General features: G+C 44.5%; 1 protein-coding gene across 2 annotated transcripts; it reads left to right on the top strand.

The window, feature by feature from the left end:
• The first annotated feature begins 39 nt into the window (after positions 1–39).
• Positions 40–27,290, top strand: nup93 (nucleoporin 93). Of its 2 annotated transcripts, XM_070971370.1 has the most exons (22): positions 40–149; positions 926–1,106; positions 1,749–1,866; positions 12,144–12,206; positions 13,800–13,928; positions 14,869–14,943; positions 15,537–15,629; positions 15,803–15,942; positions 16,917–17,049; positions 17,692–17,849; positions 17,977–18,142; positions 18,269–18,362; positions 21,639–21,830; positions 21,915–22,041; positions 22,125–22,197; positions 22,435–22,479; positions 24,173–24,289; positions 24,423–24,541; positions 24,652–24,769; positions 24,976–25,059; positions 25,163–25,291; positions 26,939–27,290. In XM_070971370.1, exons 2-22 carry the CDS (start codon positions 928–930, stop codon positions 27,047–27,049), a joined length of 2,463 nt encoding a protein of 820 aa, XP_070827471.1. In that variant the 5' UTR covers positions 40–149; positions 926–927; the 3' UTR covers positions 27,050–27,290. The 2 variants fall into 2 exon arrangements, with proteins under 2 accessions (XP_070827471.1, XP_070827472.1); XM_070971371.1 differs by lacking the exons at positions 40–149; positions 926–1,106; positions 1,749–1,866 and adding an exon at positions 6,889–7,220.
• Positions 27,291–27,445: the final 155 nt, after the last annotated feature.

Raw genomic sequence — 27,445 nt, 5'->3', positions numbered from 1 at the left:
CGTCCAATCAGCATCGACTCCAGAAGTGCCGGGCTAAATAATGTACTTTCCTACATGTAGTTTTTCTGCTGAGCAAAACTGAGGCAATAACTGTAAACACACCCGAGGGACACAGACAGGAGCAGACTTCCATCTGTCCCACAGAACAGGTACGAAGCTTGTCTGCCTGCAACTGTGTGTAATCATATATTAAGACGTTAAAGTTGATACAACTGCGACCACGCGAGGAAACGTTAGCCGTTAGCCATTAGCCTGCTGGCTAACTGCGCCATTCATTTTGTCATGAATCTAACCAGTGTACTATACTAACAGCTAAATGTCTAAACCTGAGGTTGTCATCATAGCTGTAACTTAGATATCTAATTCGCCATTCTGACAACTGAAATCACTCCTCAGGCACCCTTTTTGTTGTTACGAGTAAGGCGTGTTTCTAAACTAGATAGCCGTGACGTTAGCGTTCTGCTAGCGCTAAATTAACCTGACAACTAGCGTCCGTTGCACATTTATGTGAGCTGTCAGAAGTTCTGGTACCTGGAATATCTGAACAGAACAGCACTGTTAAAACATACAGTCCATGACAAACCGCGTCCTGTACTTACTCTAGTCTATTGCCTTTTGGAAATACAGCTATTATCATGGTTAAAGTGCTACCTTTTGTCTCAATATGACGTTGTTTACAAGGCAAGACATAAATCCAATTATTTGTGATCCCTTAAAGTTTGCGTTAGAATCCGTAAAACACTGTTCACCCATTACAGATGTGAGTGACCTCAAATTGAAGCCGGAAGTTTACAATTTAACTGCATCCATGTTTACAGACCTCACTTTGTACCACATGCTCCATCTCCCAGCTGTATTGAGATATAATCTAAACATGCTGTCTTTGTATTTACTCATTCAAACCCTGTCCTCTCTCTGTCTAGAGGTATGGATGCAGAGGGCTTCGGGGAGCTGCTGCAGCAGGCGGAGCAGCTGGCCGCTGAGACAGAAGCAGTGTCAGAGCTGCCGCATGTTGAGAGGAACCTGCAGGAGATCCAGCAGGCAGGGGAGAGGCTTCGATCCCGCACCCTGACCCGCACCTCACAGGATGCTGCTGACGTAAAAGCGTAAGAAATATGTCCAATGCACACAGAGTCACACCATACAGCCAGAAAACGTTCTTGTATAGTGCTCTATACAGACTCCTCCTCCTGCTCCTCACCTGCCACATTGATGTGCCCTCTTTATTCTGGTAATAGATACTTAGCAACTATTAGATAGGTATTAGTTTAGATTTTATCAATGGATTGCATTCAAGGCCATTTCATAGGACGCTAACCCTGGAAATCCAGTAATTTTGGATGCCCATAGTTGTCCTGGCTTTGATTTTGACTTTTAAAATCATATATTTAGAATCTTAAAGTGGACATGAATAATATACTGTACTAAAACAATCGGCTGCCAGATTTTTGATGAAATGTAAACTGTAGCAGCACTTATCAAAGTAGGCTCCTTGTTGAAAGAAACATGTAAGGTTTCATTGAGATTCAGTCTTTTATAAGCATTTTTTTTAGAATTTGTTTAACTTTCTATGAACCCTGTGTAATTTTTTTTAGGACTGACTTGATGTTAACTTTAAATAAATGGATAGTAGTGCAGTAGTAGCCGAGCCTCTTGTTCCCTCTGCTGGTTGTCAGGAAAAACTACAGTTCATTGTCAGTCTCTGTTTATTCCTTCCATTACATTCATTCATTCTGTCTCATTCTCAGGTCAATCCTCCTTGGATCCAGAGGTTTGGACATCTTCCACATTTCTCAGAGGCTGGAAAGTCTAAGTGCTGCCACCACTTTTGAGCCACTGGAGCCGGTCAAAGACACTGACATACAGGTATGAATTACCTACCAGGCTGGCCTAGAGTCGGGCTAGTCTTATGACATTTATGCTTCACTAGAGAAAGACTCACCAGTTTTATTTTGGTTTGTTTTTTAAATGCAAAAAGACAGTCCAGTTTATATAGTTTCAGTTATCATAACAATAGAGTGATAGGTCTCTCTCTAAGAAACCATCTTTGGCTGAGCGTACTGTATGTTAGACTCAGACATTGGCTTACACAGAGATTACACTAATCAGATAACAACCAAGAATTAAAACATTTTTTTTGGCCAACACATGGAAACAGTGTTGAATACAAATGATGAAAGCTGGTGGCATTGGTTGTCCTCTGGAAAGACTGAAATTTCCCTGCAAAGTGTGTCAGAAAGGAATGGCTGAAAATTTGAACCTTGTCATGAGGGGCTGGCAGGGGTGGTGCTTATAGAATGTTACATTAAAACAGCAGAATAATTATGGTATATACAGAATGTAAATAAACAGTATGTAAAATAAACAGTGTATGTAATATACATTGAGTTAAAAAATAAAAAGTAAGAAGTACAAGTGGTACCTGGAGGTCCTGCACCGAATGCTGCAGAACCTCTTTCCAGAGGCCAGCAGGGAGAACAGACCATGGTGGGGATGTGAGGAGTCCCTGATGATGTTATCGGGACATGCAGCCTTTAGGTGCAATGTCCTGAATGGAGGGGAGAGAAGTCCCAATGCTTTTCTCCGCTGTCCTCGCCACTCTCCTCACATTATGACTATAGAAGATGAAGATGTAGTGATGAGCAGACTGTGTTATAGACCTGCTCAGCCAAATGAAGTCAGTTTTATTTATTTAGGCATAGATACTCTCCTGGTCAGCTGGATTTATGCCAGCTTGGGTGGGTCTGGCTGATGGCCTGAAAGAGCACGTGGTCTCCCTCCCTCTCTAACCGGTCACTGTCACCCCCCACTCTCCACCATCGCCCCCCGCCCTATGCCCAGTGTCTGACTGACAAGTTTGTTAAGTTTGCAAATTTTTTAGGTTAGGTTTTAGAGCATGGTGGTTTATGTTGGTACATGTTTGTACATTTTTTAACCATTAGTGAGGTGGCTGTTACATACTCCTTAGACGTGTTTGTTGTTAGCTCCCTCTGTGTGGGGTAACTCCCTCCTTCCTTCGAGCAGAATGGCCCAGTATACTGTTGTTGGCACGTTATGTAGTGTGTGCCCGTAGCCGTAAATACAGAAGTGAACAGATTGGTCCCATCGTCACCGATACCTGATCCAGATATTTGAATCAATATCAGACCAATATCAAAAATCAGTATCAGATTGCTGCATCCCCACTAAAAACACGGTCATAGACTAAAGCAATAATGGGGCCTTAACAAAGCCTCCAACATCTCCATTTCTATTTCTCTGTTCTGGCCAAAACAGAGGTGAGTTGTCATCACATAAGATTAGACTGATGAGATTAAATACAAGTAGTTGACGGACTATTCAAACTGCTAACTGGGTGTTGACGAGGAGCCAAAAATGCATCGGACTCAGGAGGTCAGTTCAAGAAGAAATACAGCAACATGGAAAGCTTGTGCTGAATTCTGTTTGAGTAGACCACTGACCAACAGTTCTGACCAACACCAAGACATAATGCAGTACGCTTGTTTCCTCCTCCACATCTCCAATTAGCATCCTGCTGAGAGAGTTCCAGTCACTTAACGCCACAAAGTACACTGAGGAGGAAAGAGCTTAACTGGTGCTGAGATGTTATAATACAGGATCGACAAACCACGGCAGCAGCAGCACTTTCAGTAAAAACAAGCAGTGTTACAATATTCTTGTGGTAAGATTGATTACCCTTTAAAGGCATCATGCTAGTAGGTAAAATGAACTGACTTACTGCATCATACTGATAATGTTAGCTGAAAGGTAACCAGATAAATAGCTCACGAAAAAATCCAGACACCTTGAATGAAAGCCTTTTATTTCACACATGCAGCAGTACACGTTCTGGGTTCAGATGTTTGGGCCTCTGGACTGGAAAACAAACTTTCTCTGTGTGGATGGAGTTCCTGTATGTCAGCTCACTTCTACCTTGTACAGTATCTTATCTCACAGTGTGTAATTCTGAAGCTAAAGACTACAGAAATGGACAAATCTGGGAGTGTGGAGTTAGAAAGTGAGCTTGCTGGGCCTCCGTAGACCGGTCTTCATCTCTGCTTGAGACGAGCTGCTCGAGGCTACGTAAACCTCTCTTAGCAACACGTATAAATATTAAATAATTTTTAAATAAACAGTCCAAAATGAGTGTGACAGTTTTACAGACGTGCAGTGTATGACTCTTTTAACATTGGGTTACTCAAATGGTTTCAGCATTTATTATTTTGTGCTGTTGTTTACCCTTTTCTTCCACCTGGTACTGCTTCCCTTTCGGGTCTCCCTGTCTTCCTCTGTTCTGGTTTATGGAATTTGCTGCATTTCTCTGAGCTCGATGTGTGTCTCTGTCTCCGGCTAAACTGGACTATAGAAAGACATCAGCGTGTAGCAGCTGCAGGGTGTGTCTGAGGAGGAAATGGCAGAAGAGACTCTCTAGTTTCTTGGTTTATGAGATGGATGTTGAGATCATGGAAATAAAAAAATATCAGAATGGTTGAATATTGCTGTAAGTGATGCAGAGCTGTGGGACCACAGGAGGTTGATAGACAAGGCACAGAGGAAATCCAAACATATTGTGTGTGTGTGTGTGTGTGTGTGTGTGTGTGTGTGTGTGTGTGTGTGTGTGTGTGTGTGTGTGTGTGTGTGTGTGTGTGTGTGTGTGTTTTGCATGAGCGAGCTGATACTTTCTCTGCAGTTCCTGTGTGGAACACACACACTCTGAGGGAATTGGTGCGTGAACGATGTGTCTGTATGTATGGCTGAAAGCAAATTAGTGAGGATCTTACTATAGAAGGCTGTATAGAGGGAGATTTAGGGCTTCGTGGATGCTGGAGTAGCTAGTTATGTGCATTTCTAGATGACTTCTTCAGTTTTAATGATGGATTCCCCTTCGTTGCTTTCAGTTTTTTTCCTGCTTCCCTCAGTGTAGCGTGAAAATGTTGATGCGTTTGTGTCTCAGCCCTTTATCAGATTTTTTACCTGCAGAGCTGTGATAAAATTGTACATTTCTTTGTTGTCATACCTACGACGAGCCAGAAATGCCGATGATTAGTTCTACATCATCTACAGCTGTAACGTGATAGGATTTTTAAAAATATCTTGAATGGTACAGAATTATCATCAAAATGGAAGGACATCAGCTATTCATGTTTTTGCTTATGTTGAAATGGTTATGGTTATCTTCCTAGTCACTATTATTTGTACAGTGTCGCATGTAGGGTGTGGTATGATCATATGGATTTGATTGAACTTTGGTTCAGATCTTCAGTATTCATGCTAGTATCTCTGCACCGTTTCTGTCGTAGCATGTGCGACATATGTCACATTTGTACAGCCCTGTATGCTATTAAAATCCACTCTATTAGTGTTATTCAAGAAAGTTAAAAAATGTCAAGTTTATATCAAGTTTCATAGGACCTAACATTTTGTGAAATTATATCAAAGTGTTTGTTCAACAAACCAAAAAAACCCAGGTTTTTGACACCCAACCCTTATGCTACCAACACATCTGCATATAGAATAATGTCTTTACACTTAAATCCTTTTTCTACACTCCATCAGTTTTTCATTTGTACTAAACGTTCTGTGCGTTGTTAGCTGTCGTGGATGAATCGCTGTGCATCGGCATGCAGCAAGTCAGGGTTAATCGTCGTCTTTGTGATCGAGTAACGTATAAAGAGGATGACAAATAGAAATATTAAGAAAAAAGGAGGGGAAGTGACTGAACGTAGACAGCAAGCGCATGAAAAAAGGGACAGAAAAATTAAAGGGGAGAAATGCAAGGCAGAGAGCGGAGCTGGTAGAAAAATGGCGGCTCGCTGCAATTTTTTCTGTCTCTGTGTCCTCGTCTCACTTTTCGCTGTCTTTCTCTGCCAGCGCTCTGTCGCTTTCTCTCTCTCTCTCTCTTCCTTTCCCCACCTCACTCTCTTTCAGCTGGTCCCTCTAATTACTCGTCTTTTCTGTTTCACTTTACCTCCTTTCCTCTCTGATAGTCCTTCTTTTCCTCCCTCGCCCATTTTTACATCCCTTCTCTCCCTCCCTTTCTCCTCTTCTGCCCTCCCTAACTCCTTCCATGCACACGTATCCCTCAGCAGTGATGGCATGCTTTCAGCGGATGCAGTCGGCTAAGCTCGGAGCATCTGCTGAGATAGACGAACGCAGCTGACGTAGCGTCACAGGCTCCATGTGCTGTGTTTGCACGCCTGTGTGTGTCGGTCGCGATCGACCGCTGGCCTATGAAGTGTCTCTGCGTGTGCTTATGAATGAATATGCATGTGTAGTGTAGATTTGGCTGCACGTGGGCGCGTGCATTTTCATCCTGTCTGTGCTGGTCTGCACATACGAATGCAGCTATGTGGCATGTACCTGTGTGTGTGAATGAGTCTGTGTCATGTGCACAAGACTACGAGTAGAGGCATGTGTATTAGCATGCCTGCTTGTGTGTGTGCTGTGTATAGGAATACCCCCCCGCCACCTCCCTTCCCACATGTGCCTCCCAAACCATTCATTAACTAAACATGACCCTTAAGAGCATGATTAGCCAAATTTCAAAACAGGATGTCGGAAGCCATCAACCAAGGGGAAAAATCCATTACTGTAATTGCATTGAGCTGAGGGAGGGAGGGAAGGAAGGATGCATAGATGGATAAAAAAGGAAGAAAATGAGTGGGGCTGAGGGAGGGAGGAGGCAGAGGGCCGCCAGAGATGCTGGGATGAAGCGAAGGGGGGAGAGAGAAAGCGAGGATGAGGGCTGGGGACGGGGGGTGTCAGCTGATTGTAGGCATTGATATTCTATATGAATCCATAGTTCCTTCTCGTGGATCCCCCCTGTGTCTGAGCACTCAGTTGGTACAGCCCTCCGACAATAAAACCACCTCCAGTGAGTCTTGATGTGGCACTTCCACTCTGTACTCCAGCTCACGCTGAAGAGTCACTGGCCTGCTTTTGAAAAGGCAAAGGCTGCAAGCGGACCGCCATGCCGGCTCGAAAAAGGGCACAAGGAACACGCCCCAGAATGGCGGCCACTGCCGCTGCCCCGGCACAGCGACACAGAGGGACGGAGAGGCGGAGGGGCGATGCAGGTCTCCTGAGCTGTCAAAGCCCAGGTACCTGGGCGCAGACAAAGAAACGAAAACTATTTTTTCCTCTTTCTTGTCTCATCCTGTCTTTTCATCTGTCAGTCTGTTTGTCTGCCAGGCAGGCAGGCAGGCAGGCGCTCAGCATGAGTGAGTATTGCCTATGCACATGAACATACACACACACTCACAGACAGGCATGTGCTTTGTCTGTCACACTTTTTTGTCACCTCTCTGTCTTTGTCCATCCCTTTCCTGGTTATGCTGCTCTGTCTGTGGCTGCGTGGCACCCATGGAGAGGATGCTGATTGTGTAAGATGATGAGGCGAACATCACTGTCGCAGTATCTCCTTATATGTATTGACAGATATGCTGTTGTACTTTAAGTGTATATTATTGCTACACAGGAAGTGAAGGAGTGAAGGGTGGGGTTTCTGTCTCTCTCTCTCACTCACACACACACACACACACACACACACACACACACACACACACACACACACACACACACACACACACAGGCGCTGGACTGGACTGGTCGGCTCGTTGTGTCATGGCAAACGAGGAATCTTCCCACTCTTACATCCACGATGATGAGCGCAGAGAGCAAGGCTCCTGGTCTTTATTCCCCTTTAACTGCTTTTCGACGGTGTCCTCACGTAGCCTTTAGATTCCTCCAGACTGTGTGTCTCCACACCACATCTCATAGTGTGTAATGAGCACGAAGCCAGATTGAAAGAGATGAAAAGTCAGACTGGCTGATTTCCCCGATCGTTCATACAGGCTCAGACAGGATGGCTGTCTTGACTAAGGCCAATAGAAGGAGGGCCTGCTTGAGCATGTGTGTGTATGTTAACATGTATTTTTAAGAGACACATGCACACACTCACCAAATTCATGAATTTTAAAGTATTGATTTGATGTGATTACCTAAAACGTGGTCACGTTTGTCCTTGAGTTACAGTAAAATGTAATTTTAGAGACGCCATCAGATGTCCACTGATGTTTCATACAGCAGAAATTAGAGGCAACGATTGAAACTTCAAATCAGTTATATTTTCAGCTGAAGGCAGCACAGCCCTTGGTGCCACCATCTTTACCACTTCAGCTTTTATTTCTCGATGTACATCTGGTATTTGTATTTCCTCGTTCGTCTGTAATTATTCCATTTGTTTCCGTGGCTGCCTCCCTGTTCCTGTAGAAGCTTCTGGGCTGTCTGGTCAGCAGGCTGTGGGTGTTCACAGTGGGTTGCAGATCTCTGAGGATGTACGATACAGGGGTGGGGCAATGGAAAATGTCCATCTTCAGATGCACCTACTGATAGATCATTGAAAGTGATGAGGTGTGTGTTCTCAGTGTGTTGACATGGCTCTTTCATATGACACATCTTATCTTTACTTTGACCATTTGTGAATGAAAGCACGGAGGAATTGAGATGCTGGACACAGTTTGGTCAGGCTAAATAACATGCCAAGGCTTCACACTGTTTCGTGCTAATCAGATTTAAACAGCAGTCGTGATGTTAGCAGCAATGATGTTGAGCTTTTCTGCGATTGAAGCTTTGAAGTCTTCTCAGAATTTAGTAAAACTGCTTAGATTTTTGTTTTACTTATCCCTTAATCAAACTCAGTAGTTTGTAACAGTCTAGAAAAGATGTTTTTTAAAGTGATATCAAGTGGATTAGGGACATTTCTTGTGTAAAAGTAATAACCTGACGCCAACACAAATCCTGACAGTGGCTTTTGGATCTCAGACAAATGGGAATTTTGGCCACAGTCGCTGGTTTAGCGGTCAATTTATATTTGGCACAAAAAGTCTCGTATAAGCAAAGATACTCGTAGCACAAGTGCAACTGGCAACAGGCAACAAAATGATAGCGCTGAAAAGGTCTTTGACTCCAGTTGTACTTCATGTCCCATAAGCCTCTGTTACCATTTTCTATTCTATTCTATTCTATTCTATTCTATTCTATTCTATTCTATTCTATTCTATTCTATTCTATTCTATTCTATTCTATTCTATTCTATTCTATTCCCTTTTCCAGCGCAGCTCTCCAGCGAGCACTGACCTGAGCTCCTCTCTGGTTAGAGTGATTAAATATAGACCTATTCTTAGCCTCTCCTAAAGTGAGATGGAGAAAGAAAGAGGTGGAGGGAGGGAGGGAGGGAGGGAGCGGGTGGAGCGATACCACGGCTGTGAGGAATGGTCAAGATGGGCAGAGCAGAGAGAGAAACTTACTCCGTTCTTCATTGATTCGAGTAGACCAAGCTGCACCTTTTGGTTTTATTTTTCCATAATGTCAGGTAATGTCACGCCACGCAGCAGCTAAACTTAAACTGCATTTTGCACACATGATTTCTGCCGTGATGTGAGCAGTTTCCAAGCTCATTATTGACCGTGACACAACCGCTGTCCACCACTATGACTGAGCAAGATGGAGTTTTTCACCGTTGGTCTCATAGTTTCCTTTTTATAAAGACCTCAATAAGAAATGTGAAATGGGGACCTAAATCTGTTTTCACAGTCTCATTGTGTGGCCTCGTCTTACTTGTGGGGACAAAATTCAGGCCCCCCCCCAACAATGTAAATCATTGAATATTAGGGTGAAGACTTGGGTTAAGATTAGGTTGTGATGATTTGATCAAAACCTAACGTGTGCATGCATGCACATGTGTGTGTGTTTGTGTGTGTGCGTGCTCTCGTTGCTGCTGGAAATGTTAAGTAAAGCCCACAATGCAGTGCAGCAGCTGTTTTCTATGTGAAGCCACACACCTGCAGCAGCAGAACACACCGCTGTCCTATTTTCTCTCAGCAGAATATGAGAGTTGGTTGGACTACCTTTCTTGTGTGTACCATCCAGGCTACTGTACTTAGACTTCTGGTCATGTCAGATCTGTGGTTTTGTAAATGTAACAATAGACATGCTGAGAAATTGATCAGTTCCACCTATTCTCTTTGTTTTTGATTCTAGGAATCAGGTGAAATAAAACACAAAAGACCCAGATAGCACTCCATGTGCTGCACATTATGCTTAACATTATGTCCACCAGTCCTCCCACTGCAGCAGTGCTTTGCATCACTTCCTGCAATGGAAAAGACGTGTATTTTTCTCTGGAAAGCACCAGGGTATTTAGAGCTGCACCTGTAAAACATTTTGATTACATCATCAGCTCCAGTGGTGGTGATCCAGTTTCGTTGCGTATTGATAGCACAACACATTGAGGTCAGGTTAATTGGCTCAGACATATTGTCTAATGCTTTTCTAACATTAATAAGGTTTAGTTTTCCACTGTGTCGATTATGACTTGTTCGCTTGTGTTTTGCCGTTGCAGTTCATGCTCACAATGAACCTCTTGCTTCCGATTTGCTCTCATTTGTCAGGACAGACAAATGCAATGACAGACAGAGGTGAAGGATGAGTGCCTGGAGAGGAAGGGAGGGGAGGAGATGAGAGCGAAGCAGGCAGAGCAGTGAGCAGGTGTAGGGGTAGGTGATGAGGAAGGAGAGACAGGAGGAGGAGGAGGAAGCCAAGAGCACCCACAGAAGAAGCTCTCATCAGCTCAGAGAAATGCTGCGTGTCTCATCAGGTGCTCGCACGTCAAGCTAAAATGATCCAGTGAATTAAAATGCTGTTATTTGTCAGAGAAACAACTTTCCAGCAGCTCAGGGAGTGTGATGTGAGAGGTAGAAGGTCTGTGGTTATATAAACTCTGAGGATGCGGCCTGCCTCTCGCTTTGTTGCGTAAAAAGCAGTGGCAGTGTTTTCGTTTCATTTACATCTCAGGAAAGTCAGTTTCAGCGTGTGTGTTGACCTCCACGTCAGCAGAGCCGGTAAAGAACCGGTTAAGCTCTATAATACAAGCAGAGAGCGAAGCATCGTGGACAGTGAAGTTTCATTCTGTGTGTTCAGTTTCTCTCCTCAGTTCTGCAGTTTTTGCTTGTTTGTTTGATCATTGAGTGATAATGTTTGGATTTCTGGTTTTCTCTATCTCACTGTGGATTAAATGCTTGGGTTTTTGGACTGAGAAGTAGAATATCTTTGGATTTTAGACTCTTAATCTGGCAAAACAAGACGTTTGAAGAGCTCTGACTTTTGAAAATGTGAATCCCATTTTGACCTATTTTCAGACGTTTTGTCTTAGTTTGATAACTCGAGAAAGAACCAGTAGATTAATAAATAATGAAACTAATCATTATCTGCAGTCCTAAAATGAGATGGGACTTTATTGATCCCACAGTGGGGAAGTTTAGTCGTTACAGCCAGAAAGTTACAAAGAGCACGCACAGTGGCACAAAGAGGTCAAAATAAAACTAAAAATATAAAAGTATACGAGATACAGAACAGAAAAAACAACTATGTGTGTGTATATTTGTACAGATTATAAAGAAAAGTAAATGCCAAAGAATCCTACTGTTAGACATCATCCAGGTCTGTGTGTGACATCTTGAGGTGTTGATGATCGAGTGAAAAAACAAATCTATTCATAGTTTGAGTTGTTTCTTCTTCAGATGTCTGTCCCTAAAGAAGACCGTCGTGTCCCACTCATTCTCCTGATAGCTCTGATCTTGTGTGTAACAGAAGTAGTTTTATCATAAGTCGAGCAGGATGTGAGTGATTAGCGTTTTCATAGGAAGGTCCAAAGGAGGGGTGTGTGAGGGGTAGCCATCTTGAGTGCCGTCTCGTAGCAAAATGGCGTGTGAATGGCGTGTGGACCCCTCTCTGGCCTGCTCGGACGCCTGTCCACACACAGTGACCAGACGTTTCAGAAATCCTGACCGTGTACAGAACTGCACAGGAAGGAAGGGCAGAGGAAGGTAGAACGGAGAATTGAGATGCAGCCTCTGTCTCCCATAGAGTAAATGATGGTGCGTCTGCTAAATGTGTCCCCCCAGAGCTCCCTGCACACACTTCATTTTGTTCTGAACGTTCAAGCTAATATCTCCTCCTCTCTCTCTCCTCTCTCACTCCCTGTGTTTTTCACGCATGGCGTCCTCTCCCTCTGTCTGTCTGTCTGTCTCTCTGTCTCTCTGTCTCTCTGTCTCTCTGTCTCTCTGTCTTTACCTCGTCCACAGGGCTTCTTGAAGAACGAGAGGGACAACGCCCTCCTGTCAGCCATTGAGGACTCTCGCCGCAGGGTCAGTATCTGCCCAGCGTCTGACTGTGTCTCAGGTTGAGGAGGAACTACAGACTGTGAATGCTTTAGTGTGGAAACCAGTTCAAAGGCGCCTCCACTTTCAGCCCACACTGCACTTTTATTTTCATTATTTTTCATTCTTTTTCTAAATGACCAGACGCAGTCATTATTCAGACACTGTAGTGGTTCCTCATGTTTATTTATTCACAAGATCAGATGAGTTTCAGCGCTGCAGTGTGTGTGAACATTAGCACATCGTCATATAGGAACACTTAAAGCCTTTTTTTGTAATTTCTGCTGTGATCTGAAAGTCCTTGTGGTGTGAACCTTTGGGGAATGGTTTCGAAATGGCTTCCCTGATGCGCAGAGCTAATGGGCCTTGCTTTTAATTAGCTGCCGTTCCCATTATCTCCCTCTGCTCCCTGAGAGAGGAAAAAGGGAGGAAAACTCAAACGCACTGAAGATTACAAAGAACGCAGATGTTAAAGATGCTCCTGCAGATTTCTGTCCGCGCCTTATACATCACATCAAGCATATCATTATTAGACTGTTAAATGACATATTTAGTCTGAGTCGTTCAGTCTCACCGCTTGAATATTATCTCATTTACATTTAAAGCCTGTTCACCGCAGCCAGTTCTCCACCTTTATGCAGATACTGATACCGATATTTAAGACATCGGCTGATTTTAAGTTCCTTTCAGAAACACGTAATATTCAAACACTGTTGATAATTGATTATTATGTCCTGACAGTCATAACAGTTCAGGTGCAGTTAAAAATCAAAGCAGCTCATTTCTCCCCAGTGGACAAACTATTTTTACATTCGCTCCAATTCATCGTTGGCATTTCTGCACTGCGGGCTCTTAAATCCTTCACTGTCTTTGCTAAACTTGCGCTGTGCAAACAAATGCTAAAAGTAAATGCTTTGACGTCCTGGCAGGAGCCAAGTTAACCAAGTAAAGGACAGCTCTGCGTAGTTCAAGCTCAAGTCTACATTTGTGTCTCCCTGAGCTGGAGATTGCACGATTCAATTATCTCACGTTCCCATTATCTCGCTTTAAGTCTCTGCGGAGAGTTAAAATAGACTGCACTGTGTCCTGGAGGAGGAGCGCAATCTTGACCGGAATCTGCTGCTAAATCCAGTGTGTGTGTGTGTGTCTGTGTGTGTGTGTCATAAGATAATGTCCATGTATGTTTCTATGTGCTGCAGGAGGTTGTCTTCCAGGTACATATGCAGTTAATATAAAGTTATATATAATTAGCCAATGATGATGCCAATACAACCACTGTGTGTGTGTGTGTGTGTGTGTGTGTGTGTGTGTGTGTGTGTGTGTGTGTGTGTGTGTGAGAGAACATTGAAAAATACTGTAGGTACATAAATGAATGACGATATTTAGCATGTAGTACGTGAGGCGACATTAGTGTGTGTTTAGAGTCAGACCTGCTGCTTCAAACTTATTTAGAGTATCATTCCTAGTCTGACATGATTTATTTGCATGCAAACGTGCAAAATGTGCGGACGTCCTAAGCTGTGTGCCGTCACACACCACGGTATGTTTGAGCAGCTGTTTCCAAAATGTCGTACGTTTCAGACGTTCCTGCTGGCTGAGGAGTACCACCGCGAGTCCATGTTGGTCCAGTGGGAGCAGGTGAAGCAGAGAGTGTTGCACACACTGCTCGGTGCAGGAGAGGACGCGCTGGACTTCAGTCAAGACGTGGAGGTACAAGTCACACAGCGCAGAGCTGGTTCAGGAGCAGCGACCTCCACAGTTCAAAGGGAGGTGACGAAAGGAAAAATGTATCTGTCTCTGATGACCTGCTCGTTTTGAGTTTAAATGTCTTGCAAAAGGCTATTTTCTGAGTTGTTTAAAGTTTATTAAATTGGCAAATTTGAGGTTGTAGAATTGCCTCATGGACTCAACCCTGCAGGCCAATAACTGTCCAAGTCCACACGTGTTGCTTCTTAATGATGAAGCAGAATCGTCTCAGTGTGGCCTTTCATAGCGTTTTGTGGGATTGAGATTACAGGTTTCACTTTGAGAATGAGGCATATATTAAAATTTACATTTAAAAAGAGCTCATTTCTAACTGATTCGGAATCAGTCTGTTTGTATCGGGGTGTGTCTACAGTAGAGTAGACTGACTGTAGAAAAGCTTTAGATAATAAAGCATATTGCATCATTTAAATCAATGAGCAACAGTGTAATTTCTTTTCCCATTAAATTATTCACACAATCGAATAAAAACATCTATACTGTAATACATTTAAATGTGTGTCTGCCTAAAAGCAGGTCTCAGGTCTCACAGACCAGTTTCTTACCGCCGTGCAGTCACAGTCGTCGTCCCACTCGTCTAAACGAACCAGAGAAGCCGTTTGATCGAAGACTCACAGATGCTATTTTTGTCTTCTCCCTGAATAATGTTAAACACTTTCATCCTGTGTCATCCTGTGGGAGCCTATCCCAGCATGCATTGGGCAACAGGCATAGAAACACTGTGGACAGTTTGTCCTTCTGCATGAAAAAAGAGGGTTCATTTAATATGCTAATTGAGGATGTCACATCAGGCACAGTTGACAGCTTCGTTGGACCAGGACTGGTGGCCCTGTTTCTTTTTCGTGTGCAGTGTATTCAGTCATCTGTTGCCTCTCTGTTATTGCAGCCCAGCTTCGTGAGTGAAGTGACAGCTCCAGGACGGAGTGCGTTGGACAGCGTGGAGGTGGCCTATGGACGGCAGGTGAGCTGCCCTCAGCATCGGTTAATGGATGAGCTGTGTAACGGTGACATGTCTGTAGTTTTTATTTTGTTCAAATAGCATCTGTTTCATCTTACATTTCGTATCAGTATAACTGCGCTGATATTTCAGTCTAGGAAATCCAGCTCCTGAGCTGTGGTTGAACTGCACACAGATATGTAGTTGTAGCTTGTAGCTTGTCTGTGCTGAGGTCAGAGCCTGTGACAAGCTCGGCCTGATCGTTGAGCTAGAATGAGGTCACAGCAAGACAGGAAGTGGCAGATCAAACATATCGATTGATTGAGTGGTCTCTCTCTCTCTCTCTCTCTCTCTCTCTCTCTCTCTCTCTGTATTCTGCTACATAACGCAGTACAGTACGTCAAATGCGGCTTTTCCTCCGACCATGTGTCGACACATAGCGTGCGGTGTCATTTGCCTGGTTTTCGTCATCCTCTTTGACGACCTTTTGAACATTTTGATCCTTTTCTTCTTGTTTTTCGTTGTTAACCGCTTCACTCGATGGTCCTAGCATCAGCTTTTACCTTAACCTTTAATTGTTTTTCGTCTTTCTCTCCTTTTATCGCCTCCTCCTCCAGATTTACATTTTCAATGAGAAGATCGTGAATGGCCACATTCAGCCTAATCTGGGAGACTTGTGTGCGTCTGTCGCAGAGAGCCTGGATGACAAGGTGAGAACATTGTTCCTTCACATCGCATATCTCCATGGAATGAAGTTATTTTCACATTGAATTCTTCTGTCCTCTGCTGAAAGTTAGCTTTACTCCCACAGCTAGCACGCACTCTGTTTTCTCTATGCACAGTCTTATGTAACTGTGGCCGCCTCCCTCTCTCCCCCCTCCAGAACGTACTGGACATGTGGCTGATGGTGAAGCAGATGACAGATGTGCTGTTGGTTCCAGCCAAAGACACCCTCAAAAGCCGCACGTCTGTTGAAATGCAAATGGCCTTCGTACGCCAGGCGCTCAACTTCCTGGAGAACAGGTGAGTGCTTGTTTTCGTTGTTCTTAAGTACAGTGGCGGTTAGTCTGAACCTCTAAATCTTTGCAGATGATCCAGAATGCGGCGGCGGCTTGCCTGGTATTTAACCAGCCCAAACGAGCGCATGTCACTCCTCTGTTCACATCCCTCCACTGGCTCCCAGTTGCTGCCCGCATCAAGTATAAGTCCTTGATGCTCGCCTACAAAATTGCCACCAAAACTGCTCCGACCTACCTGAACTCCCTCGTTCAGGTTTATGCTGCCTCCTGCTCATGACGCTCTGCCCAGGAACGGCGCCTGGTGCCGCCACCTCCAAAAACCCTAAGGCTACGTTTAAGGCTGCATGCATACGGTGACGCAAAAGTGTGTGTAATCAGAGAACCTGAGGGACGGGCTCTGGCAGATCGAAGCACACTTTTGCGTTTTTACCCTTTAGACGATTTACACTCTGGAGAGGGGTTTCACTTTTTTGTGTTTTTAAGCCGCCAAAACTCCGTTGCCGTCTAAACGAAAGGCACACCCAATAAAATATTTTATCATTTTCACCCGCGAGTGTTGTCGTGTGGCTAAATGGGGCCTCTGTCTCTAGCTAGACTCTTTTCTTCTGTGGTTCCCTGGTGGTGGAACGAGTTACCAAACTCCATTTGTACTGCAGAGTCCCTCTCCATCTTTAGAAAAAGACTGGAGACCAAGCTCTTTACTGAACACCTTGTTCTTTAATTTAAAAAAAAAAAACACCTCTCGGTCGACTCTTTTACTTGTGACTGTTACTTCGTAGCACTGTCTCATGGCACCTGTGTCCAGTTGGACCAGAAAGTTGCGTTAGGGCACTTTTTCTTGTTGCTCTCTTCTGTCTAGAACCTTGCTTGTGATGTATGAAAATCTCATGCGTCACTTTGGATTAAAGCATCTGCCAAATGACTAATTGTAATTGTGTCTCAGTGTGTCAGCATGTCTTTGTGTCTCCACTCGTCCAGCTATAAAAACTACACCATGGTGACAGTGTTTGGGAACCTCCATCAGGCCCAGCTAGGAGGAGTGCCAGGAACGTACCAACTAGTCCGCAGCTTCCTCAACATTAAACTTCCAGGGTCCCTGCCTGGCATGCAGGTAAGGCACACCAACACAGGCTTTGAATGGTTTGTGTGAATACACCAGTTACATTACACCAGATGTCAGACTGCGAACATGCCCGAAGGTGCCAAATATTCCTATCGTAATCTACATTCATATCCTAGATCGCACATATTTGTGAGCAGGAATTAGTACACGATGTGTTTATTGGAAAAAATTGAATTTATGTTCATGTCACAAATTAGATTAAATCTTTTTCTGCCTGCTCAGGGCTCGTTTAAAAGCTGAGTTTGTGTAAGAAGATCCATATGTACGCTGCTAATGTCCAAAATGTATTCAACCCCTACTGCATTACAATGGATGAAATGTAGAAATCAGCAGCAGACTGTGCAGCCCAGTGTTTGACACGGCCTCGTCCAGCATGGTCCGAGCCCCAGATTCAGCCACAGTTTGACAGCCGCTGGAAAAAGTCCATTTAGGTGGCAGCGTTTTGGTGATATGGTCATGCAGTTTACCAAAGTGTAGACTCTTCCTGCTGAATCCCTGTGGAGACCGGTAATTGGACAAAGCGTGTAACTAATAATTCTGCTTATACACAGCCTAAAGACAGAATCTTTATTTAAAAACAAGTCAGTGGATGATTATCGTCACTGTGTTAAACGTCTGTGTGTGCAATAGGATGGAGAGATAGAGGGCCACCCAGTGTGGGCTGTGATTTACTACTGTCTGCGCTGTGGAGATCTGAATGCAGCCATGCAGGTCGTGAACAGAGTGCAGCATCAGCTGGGAGACTTCAAGACCTGGTTTCAGGAGTACATGAACAGCCCTGACAGACGGTGAGTGCGTCTCAGCTTCTTGTCTTGGTGTGCTTCTGTATGTTGTGAAGTCCACTTCGCTCCAGGGTTGTCCACCTGCGTTCTGATCTCTCCCCCCGTCCTTTCCCTCCTGATCCCTGCGCTGCAGCCTTTCCCCGACCTCAGAGAACAAGCTTCGCCTCCACTACCGCAGAGTGCTGAGGAACAGCGCTGACCCCTACAAGAGAGCCGTCTACTGCCTGATCGGGAAATGTGACATCACCGATAACCACGGCGAGGTGGCAGACAAGACTGAAGACTACCTCTGGCTCAAGGTGTCGTGTGCTTCATTTTGCCGTTTTTCCTTTGGGTTTATTTTGTCAAGACAACCAGTTAATGAAGCGGTTGGAATTATTTTGATGGTTTTCACACTCGGTGTCGTCCATGCTTTGTTCCTGCAGCTGAACCAGGTGTGTTTTGATGACGACAGCAGCAGCTCTCCTCAGGACAGACTGACCCTGCCACAGCTGCAGAAACAGCTGCTGGAGGACTACGGTATGAAACTGCATTTGTGTTTCAGCTCAAGTGGAGCTCTCTAAAAGACCAGGTCTCTCTTTTTCTCAACTGTAACCTTAGTATGTGGAATCATTTTTATGTGAGGTCACATGAGGCCAGGGATGGCTGTTGCACTAGTTGGCCGCCCGCCGTAACTGAGGGAAACACTGAGGTCGTTTCTCAATACCAAGTACACCAAGTTCGGATTTACGAACTTGGCAGTTTGGACTTAGTAAGTTCGACCTGGGAGTACAGTCTCCCCAGGACGGGAGGACGCAGGACGGTCATTCTGCAATTGGGACGGCAGCGTACTTGACGTTAGCAGGACGACACATCTCCGAACACAAGTACAGAGAAGAACGCATAGAGAAAGGCCTTGAATTTTATACTGACAGGAACACAGAAACTGTATGACTGTGGATCAGCCACATCGTAGCTCATAACCTGATTTACTTAATCAGGTCAGTAGTGTGAGGACTGCTGGTGTGTGGGTATATCTCTAACTGTCTTTCCATGTTACCAGCTTTAGACATCCTGAACTGTATTTTTTAATCCTTCTCTTTTCACCTCTGCTGTCAGTATGTGTAGAAAACCGTTGTCCTCATCATGGTGCTAATAGTGTGTAACCATAGACTTTATGCTAAAGGAAGCTGCAGGTGAAGTTAAACTCACTCATAGAAAAACCTCAGTTTGTAGATTTGGCTAAGCCATCTTTGAAAACATAAATAAATGAGCTGAAAGCTGAACAGCAAAAGGAGCGAAGCATCAGGATCTCTTGGATAATTTAAGAAGCAAACCGCTATGAATATTTCAGCTTACCGTGTTTTCTCCTTCAGTTTGATGTGGTGAACATCTTCAAACACCAAACCATTGCTATTGACAGCAGTGATACAGACACACAACTCTGAAGGCTGATCTATCAAACAGACCAGACTCCTTTCACAATAAAATGACTCCCCCGAACCCCCAGAAAGGGGAGCTTAAGGTCACCAGGCCTTCAATGACACATTGAGAGAGCTCACTTTCCTCCCCTGCGCTGATGCTGCCGCGCTCAGATAAGGCTGCGCTCTCTCCCCCTCTCTGGAGCCCTCACCCTCACCGTTTCGCCTCATTCTGTTTCCTCTGTGTTGCTCGGCTCCCTCGGTCGTCTGGCGCAGCCCTCCATCTTGCTTCGCAGCGGGATGTAGAAGCCAAAGCCTCTCTTCGTTTCTCTCGCGCGCCGCCGGCCTCATCGGCCTCGTCTCTTCTCTGCCTCTCTGTCCTTCGTCCCCTGCACCTGTGTCCTCTCCTCTCTGTCCTGTTGTTTTCCCTCTTTCCTCCCACCGTTTCCTTTTCCACATGTGCTCTCCTTGCATGTGCATTCGTTCTGTCTCATTTCTTGTTTGCACACTCTGCTGCAGCCCCACTCACACTCTCATATCTCCTCCTTTTTTCTCTTCATCACTCGCTCCCTCTCTTCATCTCTCATGCGCTTATGCTTTTTGAACTAAAGTGCTGGAAGTCTGAGATAAGGCTAGAAAATGGCTGACATGGTCCACCCTGTTCTATTCCTCAAAATTTCAGCCAGCAAGGGGATTAAGGATTATAATTAAAAAGTAAACTTGATGACTAAGTATCTGCGCGTCACAGAATTCAACTTCACTATTTTTTATTATTATTCAGTAACGACATTGGACGTAAATACTAAATACCTGTTGAGGTTTTTTACTTTGGTCAAATTCTGTCTGTAAATTAGTTGAGTGTGTTAGTTTGTCGGCTCTGTCGGTGTGAGGGTTTAATGTTCCACATTTCTTTGACCAGCGTGTGAGGAGCTGGTGTAGCTCAAGGTCTGGCGAGCTGCTTAATGTTGTTGTCATATCGCTCTTAAAACCTGCGTTTGCCACCTTCCGAGCTCAACTTTAACACTGAATGTGGGCCGTATAAAACTCTGTGGGGGGATGTTTCACGCACACATTGGAGCGTGATGATGTGACGGCGTAAAATAAGATTTGTTATTGGAGGAGGGTCCTGGTCGTCCTGGGATGTCGCTGCTGACCATGTTAACCAGTGTCCCCAGTTTGAGTCTGACTGATTACCCTTGTTGGAAGTAGCGTTGCTTAAACGAAAATTATGACTAAACATCGAGACGCAACGTAAATGCTGGTCATGTGACGATAACTATGATTAAATATATAATGCAATATTGTTGTTGACGAATAAAAAGGAGACTAAATGTGGTTTACAGAATAAAAGCTCTGCTAAAATACCTCTTCATTTTCGTTGACTAAAACGAGATGAAATGTTCTAACGTTTTTTCGTCTTGTTTAGTCGCGTTGTTATTATTATTTTGCAGTATTTCTGTTTCCTGTGTGTCACTTCAGGGGCTGCATCAGGTCGCACTGCGCAGTCGCCGCACTGTCACTTCCTCAATCCCCGCTCGCTGCGTTATTTAGAAGCTGCAGCTGCGGTAGGTTAGTGTTAACGACAGACAGCTGATGCAGAGAACGGGACCGATGGCCGGCCAGCCGGCTTTGCTTGGTAAAATAGATATGTTGAGAATTCAAATCAGAGCGTCTTCGTGTCTGGAATGGATGTATTCTGAGTCTGTAAGGTAACAATAATATAATAATAAGACAACCTCGTTTGAACTGTGAAATGGCTCAAAGAAAACTTTGGTTTCGTCTATAGTACGAGGTACTTATACTATCTGACTGGGTTAAATAGAACTGCATTACTAAAAAGAGGCTGAAATACAGTTTTCATTGATTAAAACTAGACAAAAATAGTCACGAATAATTCTGACTGAAATAAGACTAAAATGCTCAGACTTGTAGTTGAAAGTAAACTAGACTAGTTGTAGTAAACTTGACTAGACTAAAAAGAGTATGAACGTGACTAAAACTAATAAAAACTCAAATGACAGCTAGACACAAAGACTAGACTAAGACTAAAATTAAAGCAGGCCTTCTTCTTCTTCTTCTTCTTCTTCTTCTTCAAAAACAACACTAGTTGGAAGTCGACCCTCCTCTCCCTCCCCCTTATATCCTCACCGTCCACTTCATTTGCAATCACTTTGTGAAAATAATGAATATTCACAGAAGTTAATGCCTAATTTGGTGCAGAATTATAGAAATATAGATGTTTTGGACTTTGTGATAACTCATGAACACACTAATCGAAGCACTCCATTCAATTGAACTGAACTAACACGCAGGTTTAAGTGACACAGAAACACTTCAAAAAGTATTTTTTACGTTCTCATCCGAACCAACTCTACCTGTCACCTTCCTTCCACAGGAGAGTCCCACTTCTCCGCGAGCCAGCAGCCTTTCCTCTACTTCCAGGTGCTGTTCCTGACCGCTCAGTTCGAGGCGGCGGTGGCCTTCTTGTTTCGCGTCGAGAGACTTCGGAGTCACGCTGTGCACGTGGCGCTGACCCTGTACGAGCTCCGGCTGCTGCTGAAGTCTTCAGGCCAGAGCGCTCAGCTGTGTGAGTGTAACAGCCGCCTGTGTTTTGTAGGCTGTGTACCTGAGAGAAGTTTCAGTCTAACAAAAGGTGCTCGCCTGTCTGTAGTGAGCCAGGAGCCCAGCGACCCTCCCATGGCGCGCCGCCTCAACTTTATCCGTCTTCTCATGCTGTACACTCGCAAGTTTGAGTCCACGGACCCACGGGAAGCCCTGCAGTACTTCTACTTCTTACGGTCAGTACTCTGAGGTTGCTTGTGTCTAGTAATGTCCACCGTGATGCCTCTGTTTCTTATTCCTAGTGTGTGTGTCTGTGCAGCAATGAGAAAGACAGCCAGGGAGAAAACATGTTCATGCGCTGCGTCAGCGAACTTGTCATCGAGAGTCGAGAGGTGAGTGACTCACAGTGACCCTCAGGAAAAACCCCAGTGCTTTTAACTCCACAACGGGTGTCACTCGGGCAGTCACACTGTGAAAAACTGTCCCTTTCCCTTCAAACGGGCGCAGGTTACACTTCTCTCACCTGACGTGGCCGTCTCATACACCTGCTCTCAGCTGTACTTTCCTTTTGTTTGTCTTCTTGGTATCACAGTTCTACTTCTGATGTGCTATTTTTGTCCTTTTTACAGTTTGACATGCTGTTGGGGAGACTAGAGAAGGACGGCAGCAGGAAGGTAGGAAGATGGTGTCTTTGATCTCTCCATCTCCCCCCCTCGCCTCCTCTGTGCTTGTTCTGTTTGTTTTCTCTCTCTTGCCACGTCTTTCTCTTCTTCTGTCGCTGCGTCACGTTTCTTCTTCTGTCGTTCTTTGTGTCTGCTCTTTGTGGGGTTCAGCCAGTCAGACGAGGACAGACGCCTTCCTTCAGCACGTCTCCTTCATGTGCTGACACTGGTCCTCCGTCATGGATCAAAAAGCTCTTTATATTGCTTCATTGTAGCCTCTGCTACCAAGTTTTCTCGACATGTCTGAATCTGTTACTTACATACTGTCCAATCGAGGATTGTTAGCTATATTTCCATTGGGCTGATGACATGTTACATTCACATTGCAGTGGAGGTTTGTCATGCTGCTCATAAATAAACTTTTCTAGATGGATTATATGGATTATATTTTTCAGTATAAGATTAGGCTTGTCAGGATCATGAAATCAGTATTGGCAGATAATACAAATAATTGCTATCAAAGATTGAAAAGCCTTTTTTTATTTTAGCAGCACAAAGAAAAGTGTAGCAGCACACACAGTTTAACAGTTAGTTAACGTGATTATTGGCTAAATTAATTTGATACTGATAAGAAATTCTAACAATGTTGAACAACAATCAAACTGATTCTTTAACCTTCATTTTTCCTCCACCTGAACACAACAGGATGAATTTAAACATGTTTAAACATGAAAAATCAACAGTGTTATATTTTCACTGCGCGTCAGTGAACTGTCTGTGATGGCCGCCTGTTCGCCTGCCGCCATACAATACTTAAAAAACACTGCCTTTTTGGTCTGCTTGTATACAAGCCAGGTGAAATCTTTTAACCTCTGAGGGTTGAATCGATTCATTTTTGTATCTGAGGAGACAGGCCGGTCTCTATTTTTTTAGACACCGTCACACTTGTGCTAGTGGATGCATGTTTCTCTTCACACAGAATGATTTTTAGTAGCAAATGTGATGGAAATCGTCGCTCTGTACAGCCCTGTAATAACACACATACACCTTAAATATGACCTCACATCAGATGAAACAAATGACCCTGTCCAACAGCTGTAAGGTCCAGGCAGCCAAGCTCTTCCCCCACCCCTAATATTTTTATCCTGACACTGGAACCTTGTGCTCGGGTAGACAGTTTATCATTTGTATGATGGCCGTTAGCTGGATTTGAATCTTTGGAGGGTAAATCCAAGTTCTTGTATTTAGTGCATTTCGTACAAAGAACGTCCTTTCCAAATGCTTATACTTAAAACCAGTATGCTGGTCATGTAGCTCAGACCTGACGGGGTTCAACCTTGTGTTTTAATACCAGCAATCAAAATGAGTCAGAGTTTAGAAACAGAGCAATACTGATAATACAAGTCTCTGGCTGTGATGAGACAGGAAGGAGTTGAGTTTAAAGCATCATTGGAAAATGACCTGGTAGAGAAAGCTTTTAACTGAGATTCTGATGAGCCAAAAAGGCCATTTGGGTGCAGCTGCTGTCTGTCAGATATAAGGTAGCAGCGGTGCAGTTTTGGTTGTTTGGCAGGAAAACGTTGATGGTTGTTTTGACACTTTTGAATTGGTGGTAAGAATAACAGCACGAGGAGAGAGAAGCATGAGTTGGCACGATGAAAAGCACCCATAGTCTCACTCTGATCTCCTCTCCTCCGCCCTCCAGCCTGGAGTCATAGATAAGTTTGCTGGGGACACCAGAGCCATCATCAGTAAAGTGGCTCTAGAGGCCGAGAACAAGGGCTTGTTTGAGGAGGCGGTCAAACTCTACGAGCTGGCCAAGGTGAGCAGAACCTTCTCTGTCGTCCCGGCATCCATGTGTTGTATTTCACTACAGTATTTTTGCAGAGCTGCCGTCTTTTGAGGCTTTGAGTCTTCTCGCTGTCTCTCCATCTCGTTTCCTTTTGTCTGTGTAGCATCCAGATAAGGTGCTGGAGCTGATGAACAGGCTGCTGAGTCCAGTCATTGCCCAGGTCAGCGCTCCGCAGTCCAACAAGGAGAGGCTAAAAAACACTGCAGTGGCTATTGCAGAGAGGTAAGAACACACACACACACACACACACACATGCACTGTAAACTAACTGAAGTCTAATCAGGAGGATCATATAAAGCGTTAAACTGAATGATTTCCCTTTTCCACCACAGGTATCGTTCTCAGGGCGTAGCAGGAGAGAAGTCCATCGACAGCACTTTCTACCTGCTGTTAGACCTGACCACGTTCTTCGACGAGTACCACGCAGGTCACATTGACAGAGCCTACGATGTAAGTGCCGCTCTGATGGCACAGAGAGGAGTGAGCCGTCGCAGAGTCCCTCAGTTTAGAGCGAGTAGTGCAGCCAAAGAATAGATCCATAAAACGATTCATCCCGTGAAGTCCGGCTTTGCCGCAGACTCGGTGGTGTGCTGGTTGTTGTACTGGAGTCTTAATGGATATGTGACGCTCCTGTGTGTCCTCTGTGTCTCTCTCAGGTGATGGAGCGTTTAAAGCTTCTTCCTCTCAGTCAGGACAGTGTGGAGGAGAGAGTGGCTGCTTTCAGGAACTTCAGTGATGAGGTGAGAAGAGATCTTGAAAGGCTCTCACGCTTCCTAACAACACCCACATCCTTCTTTCACTGTCTGAAAGCGCATGTTCAGTAGATCTCCTCTGTGCCTCCAGGTGCGCCACAACCTGTCTGAAGTGCTGCTGGCCACCATGAACATCCTCTTCACTCAGCACAAACGCCTGAAGGGGGCGCCAGCAGGCACGCCGGGACGACCGCAGAGGACCGCAGAGGACAGAGACATGGTGAGAAGTGGGACAAACTGAACGAGATGAATATTGAATTAGAACATGATGCAAGAATTATTATTCAAGAACAGTAACCGTAACACAGACAGAGTGGGATGTTTTTAAATGAGGAAGTAAACTTTTCATTGCAAAAACAAAACAAATGTGACATCGCAGGGCTCCAGACTGGAGACAGTGCTACAATATGTTATGACTAGGAGCACCAGCGCGACTTGCAAACATGCCCTCTGTCTTATTTTTTCCTTTTCATGCCCGCGCTGGTGGCATCTTGTGTTCCACGTACGTCCCGCTCTCCTGAACGCAATATCTCTGAAACGCCTTCAGGGAATTTCTTCACGTTTGGCACAAATGTTCGTTACACTAATTATGACAAAAATTCAAACAAATGCCATTATTCAATGCCGTAAGTCAGGAACAGAAGGGGAGGCAGACAGCCGTGAGGCGGTGATTCTGCTAATCCTATAGAAATTTTTAGAGTTTTAACACAATCGAAACACAGTTTAAACTTTTTGGTGATAATATAAATGTATGTTTTTGAGGGCGTATTCACACCTGCCTTGTTTGGTTCGAACCAAACCAAAAAATGGCTGGTGTGAATACAAACCATCAAACTCTGGTGCGTACCGAACAGCCGGACCGAGACCCAGCCGGAGAGGTGGTCTCGGTCCACCTCCAAACGAACCCTGGTGCGGTTCGCTTGATATGTGAAAGCAACTGCGCTCGGTCCGACCCAGTCCTAAAAGTTATATGCCTTTTTGGATGCAACAGGCTCCCGTTGCTGCGGACATTATGCGATCATCAACGTCTTCGATGTTGCAAAATGCTAAACATCACATAATAAAATTGACATTGTGCCAAACGCCTCTGATGCTCAGACAGTTCTGCAAACGTTTGTAACTGTATGAAACAAATCAATATAAGCACGAGTGCAACACGCTGAATATCCATAGTTTGTTTTCACCGGTGCCCCCCCCCCTTTTTTTTTGTACTGCGTTACCCCGCCCCCGACCGTTTTGTCCAGCCATTGAACGATCTTTGCACACATGTGGCTTTGTTGACAAATTCTGGGGCTCTTGCGAAAATTGTAATGTGAAAAGGAACCAAGCCAAAGACAGCGGACCAAAGCACTTTCCTGGTCTGAACACGCCCTTATAGGACACCCTGTATCCAGTGTTGGGAGGTGCAGCAGCCCTCCTTTAGTGATGGAAAACCTCCTCAAGCATGACTTCACTCTGGGACCTTCTCCTTTAAAATCAATTAGCACATTGTTATTTCTTTAAATTTTCTATTTGTTACCAAAACTCTTAATAATACAGTTAAGATGGACTAAATATGAGTGCGGTGCATTTAAGTGGTGCTCCTGAATTTTGAGCAGGAAGCGTCAGTGCTGTGAGGGGAGAAAGTTATTTTGGAGCCCTGCATTGCTTCATGAATAACTTACACCGATGTTTTCAGCATCTGTTGTCTTTGTGAAGTCCATCTGTGATGTGTGCGACACTGAAAGACAGCCTGTCCTCTGACCTGGGAGCTGCTGCAGCTCGTCCCCGGCTCATTGTGAGGCACGTTAAGCTGTGCAGAAGCCGTCTCTTCTCACGGCGGCAGTATGTTAATGCTTAACAAGCCGCTGCCTTCTCCTCCAAACAGCAACTCCGCAGCCAGGCCAGAGCCCTCATCACCTTTGCTGGTATGATTCCCTACAACATGGCCGGGGACACCAACGCAAGACTGGTGCAGATGGAACTGATGATGAACTGAGACAATGTCCACACACACACTTTTGTATCCTTCATTGACATGAAACCTTCATCTCATTCTAACTTAACCCTTAAAACCAAGTCACACACACACACACACACACACACACACACACACACACACACACACACACACACACACACACACACACACACACACACACACACAGCTACTTTCCTGTCGACCAGTACCTTCATATTTGTATGTTTGATGATTTGGAATAAAAAAGTTTGCTTTTCAGTTGTCTTTTTGTTTTGTATCACTTCATCGTCCATCACTTTTACTTTCTCTCACTTTTACTTTTTTTTTCAATTCAAATCAAACTTTATTTATATCGTACTTTTCATACGTGACACATATCATACATGAATGCAACACAAAGTGCTTTACAGCAGC

Source organism: Chaetodon trifascialis, chromosome 10 (genome assembly GCF_039877785.1).
Source record: "Chaetodon trifascialis isolate fChaTrf1 chromosome 10, fChaTrf1.hap1, whole genome shotgun sequence".
Taxonomy (NCBI): Eukaryota; Metazoa; Chordata; class Actinopteri; order Chaetodontiformes; family Chaetodontidae; genus Chaetodon; species Chaetodon trifascialis.
This window is presented reverse-complemented; position numbering and strand designations above follow the sequence as displayed.